Source organism: Ptiloglossa arizonensis, chromosome 3 (assembly GCF_051014685.1).
Source record: "Ptiloglossa arizonensis isolate GNS036 chromosome 3, iyPtiAriz1_principal, whole genome shotgun sequence".
Lineage (NCBI taxonomy): Eukaryota > Metazoa > Arthropoda > Insecta > Hymenoptera > Colletidae > Ptiloglossa > Ptiloglossa arizonensis.
This window is the reverse complement of record NC_135050.1, coordinates 3,025,164-3,042,997: the sequence shown is the minus strand read 5'-3', so window position 1 is coordinate 3,042,997 and position 17,834 is coordinate 3,025,164. Positions and strand designations below refer to the sequence as shown.

At 33.9% G+C, this 17,834-nt stretch overlaps 1 protein-coding gene across 1 annotated transcript in view; it reads right to left on the bottom strand.

Moving 5' to 3' along the window:
• Window positions 1-17,834, bottom strand: part of Stet (stem cell tumor) — a 615,911-nt gene that overhangs the window by 202,264 nt on the left and 395,813 nt on the right. Inside the window, exon 5 of the mRNA XM_076306653.1 lies at window positions 4,916-5,028. Coding sequence (XP_076162768.1) covers window positions 4,916-5,028 — 113 coding nt within the window. The remainder of the gene's footprint in view (window positions 1-4,915; window positions 5,029-17,834) is intronic.

Sequence of the window (17,834 nt, the reverse complement as noted above, 5' to 3'; positions counted from 1 at the left end):
TTTTAAGATAAAAATGATCGTTTTTCTTCAAACTTCAACCATTTTTACAATTATTCAAATTTTCGAAGAATCGTACGCTATATTTTGGATAACAGTCTCTACTTTATGAATCGACAACATTTTTTTATCTCAAACCTCCCAGTTGTTGTCAACTGTGGCGGTCAACAAACAATATTTCACCAGAAAGAGTTCTGGGAATAGCGAATAACTTCGCCATTTTGTGTGATTTTTACTTTCGCAAAATTGTAAAATGAAGCTGAAAGTTATACTTATATTTTCTCAAAAAGACTACATTTTTCATTTAGTAACTACTTAGAAAATAAATTCGCAATATTTATCCATTTCTTGACGTCTCAGAATGGTGTCCCCCTTAATTTACGAGTACCATTTGTACTCGTATTAGTTATAATTGAAAAAACCACAAAAATTATTGAACAACCTAGTGTAACTTTTACACAGCTGACGATAGAAAGAAAAGGTTAATGGAATAACAATGTCTATATTTCTATAACCTCCTATTTCTTTTAAGTACAATTATTAATCGGAAAATGCAAATAAGCTTTTTTCTTAATGCCATCATAGATTCTTTTTCTAAAGCAAATACTTTACGAGTGTTTTGAAGGCAAAACATTTTTAATACTAAAACTACCAATGGTGAATGTATTACTATTTGTATCAGACCACATATATATTTATGTATCTTCGAAGTTATATAGGGAAAGGACAAATTGATTTACAAGTACCATTAACTGTCTATTTCGGTAATTGTCCACGAATGTTTTAGGCAAAGACACCGTTAATAATTAAGTAATTTTAAAAAGAAGTTTGAAACAGGTCAAATTGAACTCTTTAGTAGTTCTAGCGTTAAAAGTGTTTCCTTTGTAAAAATGTTTTCAAAAAACAAATAACGATCACAGAGGGCGTGATCTGACTAATACGATGCATGGGGGTGTAATTCTTACTTTAATATGATAATAATAACCATAGTGTGAGATTTCCATTGGTCCTTCTCCGTATGTTTATATTTATGTGTTTACAACGAGACACTTTTTGGAAGGTTCGAATAGTAAGACGCAATTATTTTCTTACGTTTTGGTAAATAATCGATGAAACTTATGTCTAGTATATTCATGTTTTCTTAGTTACACTTTAGACCGTCTTTTTTCTCTGGATCGAAACTCAGAAACGACATTTCTCATGCGTTGATAAGACTATCGTCCAAAAACGATTTGAACAATCTTTACAAAACACTAGTAACTCCTAACAGCCTTACAGTGATTTTATTAACTACTAAATCATTATTTTGATCGTATAGAATACTGTCTATTGTTCCTAAGTTGTGTCCAGTGGCATCTGTTATTTCTTTTATAGTTATTTTTCGATCTTGAAGAACCATTTTCTCCGCCTTCTTTATGTTTTCTTCCGTAATAACACTTTTTCGCCGCTCACTTCATGGTACGTGATGCTATGCATTTATCATTGCAAGGAATTCTTGCGCAAAAAACTAAATTACACTACCGCTCAAAGGTACCCGATCACTTCTTACATGTATGTTTAATAGAAAAGTGAAAGTTTGGCTATTATTTTTTAGAGTTTACTAATCCTCGGAATTTGATCGCCTCCATGATAACAAATGTTTGTAATAAAAATTATGCAAGTTCCAAGATGCTATATTTTCATTTTTATGAATTTTCCAATTTTTTAATGCATTCTCGCGCGAGGAAACTGATCCGAGGCTACACAAATTTCAAATATTAATTACGATCGCTGTGGAAAATAAATCGACAGACTCGAGGATTGCATTGGAACGAACAATTGATATTTTTTGTTTCTTTGAGACCTTCTCTCCTGAAAGTATTTTTGCATTCGATTCGGAGAAACGTTCAACGAAAGAATGGTAGCTGCCACTAACCGAAGACGAATTTTTCATAGATTGGGAAATCGAATCTATAAGCAACGACTGGAAATGCATTTGTTTGCTGCGTGCAATAGAAGGGAATGGTATGAAAGAAGACCGAAGGAGGCTGAGAAGAAAGAACCTTCCAGGGCAGGGCTTATCAAACTTTTTCTGAGAAGAGCCAGAAAATAAATATTTTAGGCCAAGAGTAAATACACACAGTGGGCGTCTTGGTTATCGTAGTATTGACAAGTCTCTACGCTTACGATTTTAGCAACCTTTATTTCAAATTATTCCGTGAGTGTTTATCTTCGAGAATAATCTTATAACGGTGATTGATTTTTAAGCAGGGGAAATTGGTAATACCGATCTTATTAAACAGAGAAATGTTTCAGTTTTTACTTTCTAACTTGCATTTGGCTCTCTAATATCGGACAAAATGGAGGAATAATTCCAGACTACTTTTAACAGTGTTTTACTCTGACTTGGATCTGATAGAAAAACTTGGATGTTCAAATTCTAAAACACAAAAGCGAGGCAAAAAGAAGCTGAAGAGGAAACTGAATTATTAATAGAGCGATTCAGTTATTTACGATGAGGAAACAATTAACGATATTTGTGCATTTTGTGAAGAATTCGTAAGAGGTGGTGAAAGCTGGTTACTTAACAAAAAAAGTACAGTCTTCGACGTAAAATAACTATTATACGATTTTTACCGAGTACTCTTTATAATATCATAAAACAAGGAAAAAGATTTATATTTCATTGATTTTTAAACAGAAAAGAAGCTATTTTATTTTTCATGATTTTGATATTACACTTAAAAGATCAAAATTATCCGATTAACTCGTCAGTTTTCAAATAATATCGGTTGTAGATTTTATACCAAATTTTGATGCTCTTGTATCTATAAAACGGTTTATATGTACAAGAATGAAATAATGTTATATGAGATATAAATTTTTCGTCGAATGTATTTACACTTTCTTACAAATAGTCGTATCCTTTTTCTTATTTCTATAAGAATTATTGTTTCCTTTTCCATCGTACACGCGTGTGCTTCTGATGAGTGCATAGGTGTACCCTTGTCCTTATTTTCGCATGACTGAGAAATTGTTCGTGAAATGTTTCCAACCATTGTAAAATAATTGTGCATTTACAATCCTTGACCCGCGACAAGGTGACGAACGACAAATTGGCCCTTGGATCGAAATGAGTATGATATACTTGTTCCAGAATAATAGGAAGTAGGAAGACATTGATGCTTCTACAAGTCGTGCGATGTACCTACAATGTCGGTACTTTTGCAAGATTTTCTCGCACGAGTAACGCCGTGAAGCGTAAAATGCAGAATAAAAATACTAAAAGAGCAGTCTTCGTCGTCAGTGTCGTCGGATGTTTCAGCGGAATAATAAAATGCGGAATCTTCCATGTATTCCCTTCAACATCGTTTCGTCTACCTTTCTATCCTGTCTCAGCCATATTTTCATTTTATTTTCGTTCTTCGACACCATAAACGCCATAGACGCCATTGACGCGCAGTGTCATCTCGGCGAACATTTTCTTGAAAATTAATTTCGTTCGCAATTTTTCTTCTCGTTTGGGAAAATACGAAGGTAAATGCACGTCAGGTTTCTCGAATAATGCTTTTTATTCATTATATTAATTCCAAATGTTACATTTTGTTATTACATTGACAACTGCTACGTTATCTGTCGCTTAGTGCCTTCCTTAGTTTGTTCTTTTCGGTTAATTCCCCCTGAACTTGCACTAATTTATTACTAACTTGCTACAATCGTTTATTTACGCTTTGCTTATCACGATTTAATGGTGATAATTGTTCCTTGACTTTGGCGAAATTCTTCCGATATTTGACTTTACTTTTCTTTCAGTTTGTAAAACAGAATGTTCTTCTAATTGCCCCAGTCTTTCTTCGAAATACTGTCTTTGAGTTTCTAATTGTGATGTTAGAATGAGTAAAGATCAGATGGGAAAGGTTTGGTGAATATGGTGGGTGAGGTAACATATTCCAACCCAACTGCAGTAATTTTTGTCACGCTATTAAAGTCACATGCTCGGTTTTACGTTATCGGGGTGGATAACAATTTTGCTCGATATGAATGATAGTTGTGAACAGTATTTTTTGCTATAAATCGTTTAATTATACGGTAAATCATATATACGGTTACACATATATGGTTAAATATATATATATATTATATAAACTTTACAAATTTCAGTTTTAATATTTCTTCACACTTTTTTTTGCTTCAGAATTACATAAAAGCATTAAGTAGAGAAAATGAATATTCTGTTCTCTTCTTTATAAGAGGCACTTTATTCGATCAGGATTAAGAAAGACCATCTTTAATTCGACATGTTTATTCATCGCAGCTAACATGAACGATAATTTTGCTTACCGTCGTGGACGCGAATAGACTTATTACACAACCTGATACAAATAATCAGTTTACTTATGTGGAGGAATGTTATCCGTTCAGGCAGGTTAACGACGTTACACTTCTTCTATGATAATAACAGTGTAAAGTATATTTAAGCATAAAACTCCCACTCTACGATCCACACGTCTCAACTTTCTGATCATGACCGGTTCACACGTAACAAAACCCTTTCCTCGAGTGTCTCGTTCGTCTCCTCTAGCCTAAAACTCCAGACCCGTTCCATGCACCCTCTCAAAACTGATATCCTACTGTAAACTATAAACATCCGCTCGATGTCGTTTGCTCTGTCCCAAATACTTTCCATTCACACCCAATCGAACCGATATTTATCTCATACCTACACTTATGAACTTCTCGTAGGTAAAATCGTACGTGGATTATAGTAACAGGTAGGAATAACCATAGGAGATTAATGAGACGTTAACCTCATTCTGTTAACTTCTTTTTTCTGAATTGGTTACTTCGATATTTACAGAAACATTCAATCTTGTTTTCGCGCATTTGTTGTATTTTTATAGAAGCTGGTAAAATTTTAAATATACGTAGGTAGTCATACCTGCGGAAGAGAGGAGGCTCGTGTACGAGTAGATGAAAATCGTTTTCCGAGCAAACCTCACGGTCACGATGGTGAACCGCGCACTTAAAGCTCCTGGTTCGTTTGCCACTCATCTGCAACAGAAATTAATAAATATATTACATAAATAGTATTATCAGCGCCAATTTTTGTATTTTGTTATTTCATTCGTAGTGCATTGATACGCCACTGTCGACGTGCAGAGTGATCTGTACATCACTTAAGTACTATCTCGAATAATTATTGGAATTAAGAGACGAATGCATTACAATACTTTTCGATGAAAAATGTTTAATTTTTTCTTCGTCGGAGAAAGAGTTTTTGTGTAAAATTTAATCCTCTTTGAGATATATGATAAACAGTTTTTGAAACATTGACAAACAACGAGTACGTATATCTTGGAAATCGAATAAATTACAAGAGGTGGCCATTGTTATCTATGAGGTAGATGATAGGATCGAGGCAGACTTTGAGTTTTGCTCAAAACTGAATCACGTCTTAAAATGAGAATATAAAATATGAATATAAAGTTTCATTGAATTTCATTCGACTATTCAGACGTGCTCGTGTTAAAACACACGTTTTCTTTAATAGTGAAAGCATCATTTTCCTTAAAAATCTTCCTTCGTGTTTTTATGTATTGAGAAGTAAACTTGCATTCTATAAATTTGTTTAGATACGCGAATTTGTTATTTATTTTATACTGGGAGCAACACTTACAATCAACTTTATAATAAACACTTATCATAACGAAAAACTAAGAATAGTTAGTTGAGTAAGAAAAATTCAATATTGGGATAATATCGAGTCTGATGCGGACAATGTCGAATAATTTTTCCTTAGTCGCTGGTTTTATGAACCGTATACGATTTACGGTATCTTCCAAGACTAATTTTTCTATCTTTGATTTATAAAGAACCTTTATAAAAGTCACGTTACTCTAGTGCTCTCCATATAAACGCAGTACGGTGTTTAGAGGGTGACGAACACGCCTAACGGGCTCTACCCGCAGACAACACTTATCTAAAATATAACATTCAACTAATGGATAAAAGAAAGAACACGTTATTACTACAGTCGACACTATTTGAGGTTTCTGGGTAAGAGGTCTGCCCTTCACGAAAGGCATTCCGGAAGTTTCACTAGAATTGCAGCTACCTATGCCAGGAGAAACAAAGAAACAAAACTATTGTACATGTTATAGTTGTACAAGTTGTATGGCTACAAGTTGAAACCGAATAACATTTTTTACATACAGAAATATATTTATTATCAATTTTTATACAAATATGACATCTTCCATGTCAAAAACTCTTGAAATACTTCGACTGTTCTGTTGAATATTTGAAAACCAACTAAACTCTCGATTGACCCACGTTCAATCGTGCGTTCAATTGTCGCCTAATCGATCTTCCAACACTATGACTAATTAAAAAAAATAACGAATACCTGTTCGATTCCTTTGATTACTATTTGTAAATATACGAAATAATAAGCCACTTAGCACGAATCTAACGAATATAGTGCTCACACTCTTGAATTACTTCGAACGATGATTACGTCGAGGCATAGTAATAAAATAATAGTAATTTAGCGTACACGCGTACTTCTTTTTAAAAGAACCTTGTCGTATTTTCTAATACCGAGACGTATCACCGTATGCCTTATTCAAAGTCCAGTGACACGGGAAATTTTCCTTGAATGGCGTCGTCTACATTTTGGTGGAGGGATCTGCCAACTGCGCGGCATTATTTATGAAATATGTTCGAAAAGGTACGTCGAGCGGAACGACGGAGACTCTTTCGAGCGAAAGTCAACGACGCGAAATGCGACGGTGAGTTCTTGGCACGATTCGGTCGGGAAAGCTCCGTTGAACGGTCTTCGAGGTACGGTACCTGATGTTTGGATCAGGATCTGTTAACGCGGTTAGGCAAATGCAAGCAAGGACGCTGGCAAAGTCCTCGAGCTAAGTCCTGTACATAGAACGAGTCTGTGCTACAAGGATCCAGACAAACATTCACCAGCACGAGTACCGTCTTACGCGCGCAGTTTGTGTCAATGTAGACGGAAGAGGGTGTATATACAGTGGCGTAAGAGTCAGCTACATTGCTATCCATCGAGCAGGGGAACCTTCCCTATTATGTTCACTACGATGCGGCATGGCCGTGGATACGTTCAAACGGCCTTTGTGGCGATTATCGTCGACAAATATTTAGCAAACTCGAGCTTTTCACTGAAATCGTTGCGTATCTAAAGAGATAAATGTAACTGCAAGTATGGAAAACATTTACCTAATTCGACTCTGGTTGACACTACTCCGTTTACCGATCGAACAGATTTAACGGATACGCGAACCAGATCGAGGCGAATCGTACGTGGAAATCAAACTTGCTGCATTTTTCACATTGAAATTTTGTAGTCATTTCCGACCGTGACGATATACATATCGGTTTTACGTTCAAGTTTGAACGCGAGCGAACCAAAAGTGATTTTCATTCCAGATTGGGGTATTTTCTAGTTTAAATTGCCAACGAGCTGTAACCTGTATCTTTTTAACGTTAATGTATAATTATGTTGTGTTAATGCAATTCATATTGTATACAACCCCAGGGCTACAATTACGCAGTAGTATTATTATTAATTTGAATTCTAGCGTTAATTGTTTTGAGGTAGAGTATTGATATTTTCCACTGTGTTTTGAACACAATTACGAAGTGTGTACTATTATCTCATTCGAAGTTTCAACTTTAAAAATATTATTACCAAGATGTAAGATCAACATTTTTTATGTTATCTTCATATTAATAAAAATATTTATATGGAAACTATTAATCCTCGAAACACGATAATTTTATACTGGAGTCTATTCTGAAAATTAAATATTATTATAAAAATCCTGTTAAATAATAAAGCAATTTTGTAACCATAAGTTTAGTTGCTCGTGGAGTCAAAAACAGTGGTGGTGATTACATCGTTTTATTTATCAAAGATGAAATAAATGCTCTCAAGAGACAGAAGTTGGTGTACAAGTATAGTTTATATAAAATAATAGAATTTATATATAATAATTTATGTAATAATATTATATATAATACTCTAATTTATTTGTCCTTTAATACAATAATCCTAAACGGTATAATTAAGTAAAAATCTATCAGTACAATCTCATGAGTCAAAATGCAACAACACATTAGACACTGAATTATCGCTTTCTTGAATTTATATAGTAGATTTAAGAAACTCTTATTGACACTATTATTAATATAATAGAAGGACATATTATATAAAAAATTTGTTCTATTTTATGTATACATATTTATTCAAATATTTATGACTAGAGTTTCTTCACTTATCAAAAAATTGTTACTGAAGAAAGCTAGAATTTTGGATTTAAAATTCAGTATTCAAATTTCGGCATCAAGAGCATATATATTTTCGAACAATCATCACTATGTATTATATTGAAAATTATGCAGTAGAAAGACTAATTGTTCATTCATAATGCTTTATTGTTTAATATTCCTTTATTATCGATCGAAGAAACAGAATAAAACCGAATAAAAATCAAAATAACGTTGCATTAACATCTTTGTATATCAGTAAGGATTACTGCATAAAAAATTCTTTAATAATATTATAAATTACGTATATTCAAGATAATCTGCATCTAATAAAGCATACATTTTCGAAACATCTTATAAACTTATCGACTCGATTATGATCACATTCTATCGTTTGTTAATTGTACTTATTAATTACTCGATAACCATAGTCAATAGTATCGTTGCTTGATAATCGTGATCGTTGTTGGCATTGTGTTTGGCGAAATAATCACAGCGAATTATCCAAGACTACGACAGTGGACCTTGGTATCGCGAGACAAAGTTCGATAGACCAAGTTTCGCTCACGAAGAACCAGCTGCCGGAAGTCACAGCGTCGTTTCTTGCTCGTTTGATTGCCAAAAGGAGGCGGTCGTGGTGGAAGACTAGCAGGAAGGGCGCGCCTCGATGAATCCAGGGAAGGACTTCCGCCTAGCCGAAGAAGAAAATTAAATTTGCTGCCACTGTGGATTTGTTCGCCACGCATTGGTCCGCCCAGTCCGAAATGTGATGAAAAGAAACGAATTTACGACTTTGTACCTCAGAGGGTCTAAAAGTGTTGTAATATTCAGCCGATTATTTTTTGACATTTTGCTTTCCCAAGAGGCGTTTTCAAAGTATAACGAGGTTTCAAATAGAAAGAGACGAATCACTTTCGACGAAAAACATGTATTTCGTTTTACTTTTTCTTTGTTAGAGAAAATAGAGATATAATTTATTTGACTTTGAAAATTTAATTGCTTTTAAGATTTATTTAAATTCTTTTTTTTCTATGTATACGAATAATAAATGTACAGAAAAACTAAAAGACTACAAGAGGTAATCGTCACTATCCACGGACCGATTTTGATAAAAATTTAATCATAATCTTGAGACGAGATTATTAAATTTAAATGTAAAGTTTCATCGGAACCTATTAAACCATTTAGGTGCAATCATGTTAATTGATATATACGCTTACATACATACAACTTCGAAGACAAATTTTGTTTTTAATAGTTAAAATGTTAGAGTCTTGTAGCACCTATTTTTCTATAAAAAAATTTCCTTGACATTTTTTTTCATTTTAGTACTTGCCTTTCCTGCCTTCCTTATGTGTACGTGGGTTGCAAAGTAGAGGAAAACACATAAAGTACAATAAATCCGTTTATATAATATTAAAAGAGCGTTTATGTTTGTACAAAGTAAAGCACACATATAAATTCATTGTTATGTAAATATACACCAATATGGTCACTGATACACCGATCAAACTTTTTACTTAATCCATTTATGTATATAGTTTTTCAAAATGATGCATGGTCGAAAGGATAAAAATGAACGTAAAAGTAAAACGTATTTATTCTTTAACTAGGACTTTTTTCACACAGCACATGATAAAAAAAATTTGAAGTTATGAACACATCACTTAATTCGTTTAAGAATAATATCTCGATTTTAATTTTTATAAATTCTACGTGTTAAAGTATAAAGATATTAATCCAATATGGGGTATTATAGTCTCTAAATGAATTTTATAAAATTGGCTTCGCAGTTAAAATGTTAACAATGGTAAAGTTGGAAGCCATATTTCTTTGAAGTTCGAGTTAGACGAGCGATTGTCATGCTGCGTATTGTGCGCTGCTGTTTTGTCGTTCAAATGCCGCTGGCGTGCACTCGTGTAGTAAAATCAATTGCTAAACGTTATATGCATTCGACAAGAGAAGCGAAGCAAGCTACATGCAGCGTGACAAACGCTCGTCTAACTCAGGCCGAAACCAGAGGTCCTTAAATCTATGAAACAGCTGCAACTTAAACGATTCTAATTTTCTCGATTTTTGGAATTTTGAAATTTCCTTTTAAGTACACGTTTTTCAAACATTGATGAAGTGAAAAATGTAAAAAGGAATCGATTTTCTCAATTTTCTAGACCGGAACCTCTCCTTAATCTTTTTAGATTCATGGTACTTTTTCATTTTTTCGAACTCACGATACAATTTAAAGAAAAAGAACTAATAATCGTAGTAATTTTGAAAACTATAAAAAACAAAAGTTCCACAGTTTACTAGATCTATCATCAAACATTCGTGATAGTTGGTGATCGAAAATCACTGTTTCAAACAAAGTCACTACTTTTATTTGTTTTAATTGTATAATATCTCTAACAGTTATGTAGTGAACTCGTAAAACGAAAGATTAAAGATACTTTTCAATATATGAACGAAATATCGATATTATTCTTAACGAAACAGGTATTAACACTGTACATAGCGTCCATAATGTATTAATTGAGGAAAAATTATTTTTTTAAGCTAATGTGTTCAGTACAAGTTCCCAAAAACTTATTCTCATTCGATTGTCAGTTCATGAGTTTTAATTTTCGAAACAAAATATAATACTACTTTTTAAACAGTTATTTTGGAAATTTGAAAAAATCCTTTGAGATACTCTGTCTTACTTCCAATATAATTAGAGACTATAATATATATATAAATGTGAAAAAAATCCGAAATGTTGCTACTTTTAATGTTCAATTTGGCGTGAAATTTTCTGTTGACGATTTTCCAAATTTTGTACGATCCAAACAATTTATATTTGCTTTCGTTGTTAAAAAACACATTGTATCAATTGGCTACTGTTCAATTTTTTCATTTTGTATCAAACTTATAAATTGAAGGATTTTAACGTCGAGACATTAAATTACTAATAATTAATAATTTTGAAATAATGTTTTCCCAGCTGGATGAAATTATGTATACTATCACGACCATTGTTTATGTTTATTTAGCAACAGCAACTCGTCATTTGCTGACACATTTGCAGGACAAAATTTCATCAAACTAGAGAACACAAACATTTGTCTATTTATCATTGTATCTTCACGAGATTGTTATCAATGAATTAACAAGGTTTTTCAAATGAAAATGAGTCGAAACACAACCTCCTTTGAACTATTTTTAATTATAATCTAATATTTTACAACAAATTAATACCGTCTGCCTGTTTGAATGGAAATATTACATTACACTGCTAGAGATAAATAATAATAGAGAAATTTTTAATTATAAAAAAGAAAGAGGAATAGAAAGTAAAAATAATACATATAACTCTCTTTGTATTAAAATTGATCCTCGATGAGAATTCAAATCAAGGATCGAAACATCGAAACAACCTTTTGTTAATTTAAAATTGTTTCGGAAAGTAAAACTTTGTTTTCTTCTTATATTCGTGTAAGTAAGTAAAAATTGTTCGAAGACTGGTCTGAACTCACCGTCGTTGGGAAAATCTTATCGATTTATTGATAATATTGGCACGAAATTATAATAAAAATAATATATATTTTTCGTTCTCATTAGTGAAACAACTAACATTTTGGACTTTTCACTTTCCTTTTCGGTGGATATCTGCGTGGCTTCATCTCATTGTCAGCTCGAAATAAAAAAAGTTCAATTAGTGGAATGGAAATATTATCTTCCCCTGTTAAATGAAATTGAATCGGGCCCGTTCGATTTCATATAACCAGGGACTATAGTAATGAAAATTTCCCGAATATTTATGACGTAGATCAGGCATGTTAATGTTTGATATATATCGTCATATCCACGATATATATTTAGATCTTGAGATATCATAGAAACTAGTTGAAAAAATAACATTTTGAGAAAAACGCATTTAAAGTTCCTCTTATTAATATATATTCAAACCCACAAAGTCGTACATTTTAAGAAAATGAAATAAAAAAAATCAAGTTTTCTGAAATTCTAGACCGCAGTACTCTCTCAAACCCACACAGATGTGTATCCAATTGTATATCCATAGTGGTCAACGCATTACGTGAATATAAATGTAAACTTCTTCCAGGAATAAGACAAAGAAATATGGTTACGTTTTCTAACCGAGTAAGAAATTTAATATTCAAGGTTAAATCAAAACTTGCGAATAACTATGACCAAGATCGTAGTTCAATTATACCTTCGAAAGAAATCTTTACCCTTTGATTAAACATTTTTTTCAATCTTCGATCCTTAATATCGAACAAATGGTTTTGCATTCATATTTTCACTTCAAGAAAATGAAACAAAAAAAAAAAATCGATTCTTTAAAAAATTCTAGACCACCGTACTCCCTTGAGACATTAAAAGGAACGAACAACCTATTTAGTAGCCTGTAAATATAACAATATATTTAGTAGCCTGTAAATATAACAATATATTTAGTAGTCTTAATTTAATAATGCTACGTTGCAGTTTGTAGTGCACTCTTGCAATTTTCCTGAAAAGAAGGGTGTTCGAAGGAGTACGCGCGACACCGACAGTTTACTCGTTAATGAGAAAGCAGGCTGGCGGCGTTTAACTTTAAATATTCCTTGGTCACGTCGTACCTGCGAAGGTTTTACTGGTAATGAAGCACAGGAGATTCGTTGCCAACCAGTGTCCGGCTAAGTAAGTAAATCTTCGACGTGAATTTACGATCCCAGGGAGAGTCGCTTCGTGTGTCCCGTCGTCGTGGCCTGGATCGATAGTATCGCAGAAGGGGCTCAAGGGCTCGTTCTATTAATCTCGATCGTTTGTTCGGAGTTTATCGTCCTGCCGCAACGTATCCAGGATATTTAGAAGAGACAGGCGTCGTCGGGACGTCTAAACACCACGGATATACTTTTTGCTGGCGACTTGTGGATCCCACCGTGAAATTTAATCTATCGTTCGTGGCTTATCGTAGAAACGGACAACCCGAGTAGCGTACAAGATGAGGGTTGCCGGACGAAAATAGAAATACCTAATAATGGGAACCAATTGGACCACATATTCGCTTACATCGATATCCATTAATTCTCGAGTGCCGTGCCGTGACCGTAATGGCTGAGAAAGTTAACACATCATGGATAGTGTTATGGAAGATAGACTTCGTATACGGTGGATCAAGAAAGTATTTGTACACTATCTTACGAGGAAATTTCTGTAACCTACAAGTCTGATTTTATTGTCGACAATTATGACATCATTTTTTTGTCGACAAACAATGTTCTCGAGAAGATAAAATGGAGACCTGATATTTCAACGTTTTTTTATTTTTTTGATAGAATTTTTTAGGGCAATTTTTTTCACAGCTGGAGGACGATAGAGGACAAAAAGTGAACATCTTTTTGAAGAAAATTTTGTCGCATCTCGTACGATTACGAAGTTACGAAGAACATGAAAGTCGTTGGAAGCTCTCCAATCGTCTGAAATGAGCCTTTACAGTACCATTTTCTCTTCAATTTCTCAAATGCAATTTCATAATAATGCGAAATGGAACAACACTTTTTTTACCTGCTCTATCATTCTATTGGAAAAAAGTCCCAAGAAAAGTTGCATTGAAAGAATAAAAAAAAATAGTAAAACCTTTGAGACTTGATTTCACCTTCTTAGAGAAATTTCTTGTGGACAAAAAAATGTCTGCATGTATGCACTATTATGCTCTACGTGCACACAAAGTCTCATTAAAATCAGTCTTACAGGTACGAAGAATTTCCTTATAATACAGCGTGGAAATATTTTTTTCGAACCACTGTAGTTTCATTTGGAACACACATGAAAAGGACATTATTCTGAACTTCGATGCAGGTAGTTTCATATACCTTGGCTCTTGGACTCAAACTTGCCAATTGTACCGAACAATCGAGGCGAAGTCAAAGATATCTTCAACAATTACGTATCGCTTCGTAAAGTGACGATACATTACATCGAATAGCTTGTTAAATTTTTCTCGTTAAATCCTATTCTAGAATTCAAGCAGCCAACTTTCTCCTAGTGAAAACACGGAAACAATCTTCAGTCGTTCTTAAATCCTAAATCAGTGAACATCGCTAATTAATGTCTCACAAATACTCGTAACGTTAATATCCATACACATTATTATATTAATAAATCCATGAAACATAGTTCAAATCTCAGTTCATTTACACGCGTAACGAAATTCAACAAAACATTCTTTCTATGTTAACATTGTCTAAGTACTCTACAGGTATCACAAATGCACTACAAGTGGAAAAAATGCATCACCCATATTTACTAGTCTTTTTAAACCTCGTTTCGTATTTGTATCGTTTTATCGTGTTTTATCGTAACACGATAAAATAAATGGAACTTGATACATAGGTGTAAAAAATAAAAATACATATATAGAAATTTATCGAATACAGAGTAGAGTTGCATAAAGTAAGAAGATTACATATTATTTTAAATAAATTCGTATTATTTTCGTATTTAAGTAATCCCTGATTCAAGAGAAATTATTCATATTTCGTGAACAGTAGAATTGTTAAAATCTAAAGAATTTTAATCACGATTGTGAAAATGCAGAACACGTGAAAATTGAGACTTTGAAAAAACGTACATAATATTGCCTATTCGAGAAACTTGAGTCGATTCATTCATAAATTGTTAAGCTTTTACAGTTATATTATAACCGCATGACGCGACGCCCATTACTTCGGCTACGGTGCGACATTATTGAACATATAAGTTAGTATCACTTTAGTGATCTTGCCGAAAACTAATAGCTGTCCATCTCTATTTACCGATATACTTAGTGGAACATTAATAGAACACAATAAATTATTAACACGTACAACAACATTTATATGTGCATTTAGAATCGTACGAGTATTTTAAAACCTTTTTGCCAAATACTTTTTACCAGTACTACGTCCAAAACAATGTCTTTGTTACAAAAACGCAAAGATACAATTTCAAATTATTTTATTCTTTGAAACGATTTTGTTTACATTCTGATCGTACAAAGTCGAACTCGTTACTCAGATGATATTGTAAACATATCAGAGAGGCGCTGACCGAGCCAAAAGACTGTTTTCTTAAGAAAATTGTCGAAATCGATTAAATCGCTGGAATACATCCTTAAGTGTTGTAGATACTCATTGTCGGAGTAAATTTATACATTTGTCGAATATTAAAAATTTTGTGAAATTGTTACGATTCAATACATATTTACAGGTATTAAGATTCAATGAAATTATAGTCTGTCTTCTTCCACGTGCTTTAATTTATCAGCAATAAACGTTATTACTTTTCAAGAGATGTCGCGAATGGCGATATTACGTGCCATACGAGGCACGGCTATCTTGTCTTTAAATTCTCTAACCTAATTTTTGCATAACGTTCTGTTGCAAGATCAAAAGCGGGTCCAAATTTCCAGGAGAGGTGAAGAGCCAAGTCTCGAGTTTTATCGTTATTAAAATTTTTCGTTCGATCGCGGTGAATTCGATCCGTTCGGTGTTCACCGCAAGTTGATTGAACCTTGTTACTCGAAGGGTGAGTATACCAGGGTGTTTTCGCCATAGTTTGGGTGGCGTATCTGGAGATTACTCAAGGTAAATGGGTCCGTGGAACGTCGGAGCGGTGCGGTGCGGTTTCTATCGGACGATAACAGAGATCAACGAGAAACGCCAAGCCCGAAGCCTTTCGCCGGCTCGTGGCAGCATCGAGGGGTGGCGAACGGGTGCAGAGTGTGCAGCCATTATCGCGCGAACGCTGCAAATCCAAACCGACGAGTCAGGCCGTCGTAAACACGAGTACAAGCGGCCAGTTTAATTCGATTAGGGCACGATCATCGGATTGCTCGATCGGCCGACAGTGAAATCCCCTCGCTACGCCACTGCCCACACCCTGACTTCGCGCTCTTGCGCGCTTGCAATCTAATCGCGGTCCTATGAACGCTGCCTGTCGATCGGTCAACGAAGTGGGACGCCTTGATGAACGCACTGGCGATGGAAATTACGGAGGAATCAAACCGGGAAAACGCAAAGAGAATGCGAAACGCAACGGGAAGCAACACCGTTCTCAACGTCGCGTAAACGATGCTTGTACCATGGTTGTGTTACGAACGTAAGAGTTAGATTTAAATGGAAGAGTATAGGTGTATGTATCTCTACAAATTATTCTATATTTCGAGCAACTTTCGAGGTTGAGTTACGAACGCAAGAGTTAGATTTAAATGGAAGAGTATAGGTGTATGTATTTCTAAACATTATTCTATATTTCGAGCAACTTTCGAGGTTGCGTTACGAATGGAAAAGTTAGATTTAAATGGGAGAATATAGGAGTAAGTATTTTTGGAAATTGATTATATAGAAGATGGAGTTTGACGCTCGACGGTGTACTATTGTATATTTCGAGCAACTTTCGAGGTTGAGTTACGAACGCAAGAGTTAGATTTAAATGGAAGAGTATAGGTGTATGTACCTCTACAAATTATTCTATATTTCGAGCAACTTTCGAGGTTGAGTTACGAACGCAAGAGTTAGATTTAAATGGAAGAGTATAGGTGTATGTATCTCTACAAATTATTGTATATTTCGAGCAACTTTCGAGGTTGCGTTACAAACGCAAGAGTTAGATTCAAATGGGAGAATATAAGTGCAAGTATTTTTGGAAATTGATTATATAGAAGATGGAGTTTGACGCTCGACGGTGTACTATTGTATATTTCGAGCAACTTTCGAGGTTGAGTTACGAACACAAGAGATAGATTCAAATGGGAGAATATAGTGCACGTATTTTTGGAAATTGATTATATACAAGATGGAGTTTGACGCTCGACGGTGTACTATTGTATATTTCGAGCAACTTTCGAGGTTGAGTTACGAACACAAGAGATAGATTCAAATGGGAGAATATAGTGCACGTATTTTTGGAAATTGATTATATACAAGATGGAGTTTGACGCTCGACGGTATACTATTGTATATTTCGAGCAACTTTCGAGGTTGAGTTACGAACACAAGAGATAGATTCAAATGGGAGAATATAGGTGCACGTATTTTTGGAAATTGATTATATAAAATATAGAGTTTGACGTTCGACAACATTTACAAGTTGAATACAAAGAACACAATATTAATTTATAACGGGGAGATGAAAATTCAAGCTGTACGTCTTTACAAACATTTTATTCTTCTTTTAATCGAAAAATAGCGAATCTTTAATTACATATAAAAAGAAAATTATTTCTCCTATGAGCTCTTCAGTTTACATGTTAATTCCGTATAATCTTGATATAGATATTAAAGTAGGAAAATTGTCACAAATGCATAATTTTCTCTTCTCACCATTTGTAAAGCATCAAATAAGATCTCGTCTCAAAATTAAATAGAGAATTGATCCTTTATGAAAATAAATGCAACAAATGTGATTATGGTGAACAAACTAAGTATTTAGTCTTTACAGGACTGAAAGGACAGGTAAAAAAATATAATAATACCTACGTATAATATATCCAAAATACTCGAACTCCATTTCTGTTAATTTATCGTTTATCGACACCA